At 66.7% G+C, this 5,186-nt stretch overlaps 1 protein-coding gene across 1 annotated transcript in view; it reads right to left on the bottom strand.

The window, feature by feature from the left end:
* ARHGEF11 (Rho guanine nucleotide exchange factor 11) overlaps positions 1-5,186 on the bottom strand; it is a 56,868-nt gene that overhangs the window by 7,613 nt on the left and 44,069 nt on the right. The window contains 8 exon segments of the mRNA XM_039867282.1: positions 190-631; positions 1,377-1,494; positions 1,968-2,093; positions 2,211-2,290; positions 2,424-2,570; positions 2,783-2,970; positions 3,110-3,157; positions 3,234-3,413. Of these exon segments, the coding sequence (XP_039723216.1) occupies positions 190-631; positions 1,377-1,494; positions 1,968-2,093; positions 2,211-2,290; positions 2,424-2,570; positions 2,783-2,970; positions 3,110-3,157; positions 3,234-3,413 (1,329 nt within the window).

Below are 5,186 nucleotides of genomic sequence, written 5' to 3'. Positions count from 1 at the left end.
TTTATTCGACAAGTATTCGATAGCCTACTATGCATCAGACACCACGTGAAAGTGCTAAGAACCAGTGGTGACGAAAAATATTGCTGTCCTTATCCTCTTGTGAGGAACACAAACCAGTAAAAAGGCCACCGTGAAGTCGTGTGTCCTGTGCTAGGGGATGTGCCGATGGCTCTGGCTTGGGTGTCTTACCCACCTTCCACAGGCCGCCCTCTGCCTTCCCAGCTCAGCCCCACAGCTGGTTCCCTCCCGAAACAGCTGCACCTTCGCCTGCAGTTGGTAGCCTGGCCTGCTGTCCCCCCGCATCTGTCCAGGATGGGTGGCCAGGGTGCCAGGGCCCACGACGCACACTGCCCCACACAGCCCACGTCTCCTGCCCCAAGAACCCGCCTGCTCCTCAGGGCCCCAGGCGGGGTGTGTGCGTGTCGGAGGGCTGACTGCTCCCCGCCTCGCACCTTGAACTCCGCGGCCAGGGGGTTGCTGGCCCTCTCCAGGGAGGTGGTGTCCAGGCGTTTCTGGTAGCCCTCCACACGGTGCCGGTTCTCTGTCTGCTTCACCGCCTCGTTCACGTACTTGAGAATCTCCCGGCACTGATCGCGGGCCCGGCATAGCTTCTCGTGCTCAGACGTGCCACCTGCCAGCCGGCGTAGAGGGGTGGCTTGGGGCTCCTGCCTGAGGAACCTGTCCAAGCCCTGTACCACCGGCCCCAAAATGGCAGGTACGGGTGAGGACCTGAGGACCGCAGTGTGAGGGTCCTCGGGGTGCAGACCACTGCTGAGGACATGGGTGGCTCGTGGGACCTCTTGCCCAGGTTACAGCCAGCTCTACAGAAGTGGGCGACTGTGGTGTGTGCCCAAGGAACACCTGTCTAGACACGCTGTAGTTCCTCGTACCTGTGTACCCTGGCTCCGACGTCGCAAGTTGAGGGTGGTGAAAGGTGCCCAGGACCCCAGGGACGGTGAGAACCGGGGACAGACCCCGTCATTCCAAACGGGCCCTGCCCCTCCAGAGTTCCCATGTACAGTGTGTCTTGGGCTCTGCAGAGGCCTTGGCCGGGGTGGCGAGGCAGAAATGTAGGCGTGGCGCCAGGTGTGCGACCACGATCCTGGCCAGAGGCACCAAGGGGCCCCGCAGGCCAACCAGTCCCTCAAGGTGCCATGCACAGAAGCCCCGCACGGGCTAGAGGCAGCCCCCGCCTCCTGCCACCACTGACCACCCTACGCCCCACGCTCACTCCCGACTATCGTCTCTGAGCCTGACCACAGCAAGGCTAGCGTGGAGACCCTGGAGGCCAGAGGTCAGGGACTCGCTGGGGGGCCACATGGCGAGCCAGTGTGGATGGGGTCTGAAGTGAAGGCGCCGCCCTGGCCCGGCCCTACCCTCCGTGTGCTTGAGGATGCTTTCCAGCAGCAGTGGGTACTTGGTCAGCCGCTGCATCTCGGAGATGATGAGGTCTCGCAGCTGCAGCCGCCGGCACTGAGGGTGGCTCTCGGCCTCCTGGACACAAGGGCACAGAGGGGACGCTACTGTGGTCAGGACCGGTGGGGCAAAGCACCCTACAGGCCCTAGTCCCAGAGAGCAGTCTCCTCCTTGAATATGCAGAGGACGGGCCGTGGGGGCAGGGAGACAAGGGCCCAGGGAGGGATCCGGTGGGATGGGCCACTCAGAGGAGGAAGTGTTCCCATGTCGCAGGCAGGAACAGAGCCACCTAGGTGCACAGGGGCTGGCAGGTGAGCCAGATCCTGCGTCTTTCCCGCCAGCGGGTGTGTGTCTCGAGGGCGGTGTGTCAGTGTTTCTGGAGGGTGTGTGTGTGTGTGTGTGGCGGGGTGGCTGCAGGGTTCCGGGCCTCCCTCGGGGAGGGGGCTGGGAGCCTGGGGGCGTCCAGGAGGGCTGGGCGGGCCTGGTCCGTGGAGCCCGCTGGCTTTGTCACGGAAGGCCGGGCGTGCTGGAGAGGCAAGGCCACAACGCACCTGCATGAACAGCTGGAACCGGCTGTCCTTGCGCTGCTTGGCCTTGACCAGCTCCAGGGCAGCTGACTGGTAGGAGCAGAACTGGGCGGCCACCCGCTGCAGCTCCTCTCGGGCGGGGCCGTCGAACTGGACAGAGTGGACAGCAGCCCGGGCGTCACACGCCTGCCTGGACCAGCCTGGCTCCCCTCCACCCCACCGCCTCTGCGGGGAAGGCCGTGTGCCTGGTGGGGGCCTGCAGCGCACCCGGGCCAACATGAGGTCGCCGACTTCCCCGATGACAGGGCCCTCGTCCCGCAGCTTCTTCATGGCTTCACACCAACAGTCTGGTAGGGGGACAGAGAGGCCTGTGGCTCAGCTGCACGGCCGGGCCCTGGGGCACAGACCGCGAGGGGCTCCGAGCCAGGGCTGGGGGGGCGGGGAGGCAGGGGCGCGGGGGCGCCGCGGGGCGGGGCTCACTGTGCGCCTCCATGAGCTCGGGCAGGTTGGGGAAGAGCCGGGCCAGCTCCTCACGCGACAACAGGCTCTCCTTCCGCATGCGCTGGTAGAAGACCAGGTCCAGGACGCGGAGTGTGCGCACGTGCGAGGCCTCGGTCACGAACAGCTCTGGGTGGGCGGGGGGCACGTGGGGAAAGCACGTCAGCCAAGACCACGGCCGCTCCCGAGACCCCAACCCCTTTGCCTCCGGGGAACCAAACGTCACCTTTCCTCTCACCCACGGGCCAGAACCGCAGCGGCCCTTTCGGATGGGTGGCACGAACCTGGTCCCGTCCCCAGGGCCACCCACTGACTCCCTGCCACCCCGCCCGCGCCCTCACCGTTGATGACCTCCTGCCGGTCGACCTCCCTCTGGCTCAGCCCGGCCACCACGTCCTTGCCCACTGTGTGCTGCCAGTTTTGGGTGTCCGGCTCTGGCTCCAGGTCCGACAGCTGGCCCAGATCGTCCTCGAGGAGGTGGGGCAGGAGGACGTCGGTGCAGAACCCCAGGCTGGGGGACTCAACGCTCCTGGGGAAGACAGACGCTCGGCTTCACCCAGACAGAAGACGCGCACGTGGGGTTTGTCCCTCTCCCTTGGCCTCCCCCGCCTGCCCGTGCCCACAGACGGGAGAGACGGCTGCACACGGCTGCGGCACGCCCGGCTCACCTGCGGCCCATTTTGGGGGTGAAGGGAGGGGTTGGGTTCTCCAGAGACCTGTGGGGAGAAGGCCGACGCTCAGCGAGCCCGCACCCGCAGCCCTGCTAGGCCGGGCAGCCGGAGCCCCGCGCACCTGGTGGAGAGGCTGGAGGCGGAGGACGAGGCCGACTGGTGGAGGCGGGCGGCCTCGGCGGCGGCGTCCACGTCCACATCGCTGCGGGAGCGAGGCACGCTGTCTGTCTTCCGGGAGCGTGCCAGCTCCTCCCGGCCCTTCAGGCTCTCGGAGCGGCCCAGGCGGACCTCGGAACGCGAGCTGGGGGCGGCAAGAGGCCTCAGGCCCGTGTCCTGGCCAGCATCACCTGCTGCCATCTCAAGGGCGCCTCCATGGTGCAGAGGTCCCTCCTCGGGCCCAAACCCCTGGATTCACCAGACACCAAAGCTTCCTAGACGGCAGCTGCTTCTCAGTGACACGCTGCCTCCCTGCTTGCGAAGCCCCGTCCCCAGAGGGGGGCACAGGCCTGCTCAAATCCGGTGAGGGAGGCTGTGCCACCCACGTCCCACATCAGGATGCCCCGCCCGGCCCGCAGAAGCTGCCAGAGGCAGGCGCTTCCTCTGACGAGGTCTCCCGTGAGGGAGAAAGGCAGAGTAGTCCCTGTCCTAGCACCCGCCACAGGGCTTGTCGGGGGGCTGGCTGGACGCCCACCGTGTTTCCCCTGCTCTCGCCTGACACGCCCCTCCAAAGCCCCCGTTTCTCCTCCAGGAGCAGACGGTTTCCTGACGGGCGCAGCTTGCGGGGTCTGGGGGGGACCAGGTGCTGGCGACGTGCTCGCCTCCAGTGCCGTGGCACGTAGGCCCTGAGACAGCCACGTGGCTGGACCCGCACTGCCCAAGACGCCCGCGGCTGGGTTGGGTCAGGCCTGGAGCTCGGTGAACACACGGAGCCCCCACACCCTGGGGCCTTGAGGGTCCGTCTCTGGGGTTAAAAGCCACACGGCAGCTGACCCCCGCCTCCGACGCCCCCACTGGTCTGGCAGAGCAATTCTAATCCAGACGACTCCAGATGCTCTCACCACTGCCCCACGGGGTGCGTCGCCCACGGCAGACCTCGGCCAGGGAGGGAGGCTGCTTGGGTGCACAGTGCCCGGAAGCGAGGAAGACGACCCACCTCTGGCCTGAGACCCCCAGCCCTGGGGCTTCCTGTGGTGGCCAAGGGCCCCCCACCTCCAGGGCCCCTGTGAGTGGGTCAGGGCAGATTCACCCAGACACTTCAGGAACACGAGTTCGCAAACAGCCTCAGACATTTTCGCAGGATGCTGCGCCTGCCAGACCCCGGCCACCGGGCCAGCGCCACCCTGTGTGCTAGCTCACCCATCCCATCAGAGGCCCCCGCTCGGCCCGGCACAGCGCTCACTCGCATCTGCCCTAAACCTCGGTGATCCTCATTTGACAAAACCACTTGGCGCGTGTTAAACGTATCGGAAAGGAGTAAGCTCGCGCTCAAGCAGGAGCGTCTGGCCTACGGTCTGCTACCCGCCCCTGCGGAGATGTGTGGCTGGCCCCGAAGGCCCCGTCCGGGGCACACGCGCACACTCGCGCGCACGACCGCAGCGCTACGCCTCGGGGGTGGCCTGGGGAACGTGCAAGGACGTGAGCAGTTCACGTGAGTGCTGTCTGAACGTCAGGCATCGCCACCGGCACGACCAGGTGCAGCACCTGGGGAGGGCTCTAGCTGCCGCCGGGGCAGAGACCGAGACTGGGAGGTGAGAGGCCACGGCCCCACGGCCCGTTTTCTTCTTGAAAAGGGAAGAGCGGTTGGATTTGAACTGGTGACCTCGCCTCTCTGGGTGGGAACACCTGACAGCCACGGCGCCTCTGGCTGCCTTCGAGGCCCCTCCTCGCGGGTGTCAGAGGCTGTGCTCCTCCTGACTTCCTGTCCCCAGGGCTCCCCTTCTCAGCCTTGTCGGCCGGGTTTCTGCTTAGCTGCTTCACAGCATAATCGAGCTCCCCCTTGGGATGGAGTGCTGAGCAGCTGCGGATGGAGCCGGGGCAGTTGGAGGGGCGCGCGCCCCAGCTGAGAGGCTGGGCC

This window comes from Pteropus medius, unplaced genomic scaffold (assembly GCF_902729225.1).
Source record: "Pteropus medius unplaced genomic scaffold, Ma_sr-lr_union100, whole genome shotgun sequence".
Classification (NCBI taxonomy): domain Eukaryota; kingdom Metazoa; phylum Chordata; class Mammalia; order Chiroptera; family Pteropodidae; genus Pteropus; species Pteropus medius.
This window is presented reverse-complemented; position numbering and strand designations above follow the sequence as displayed.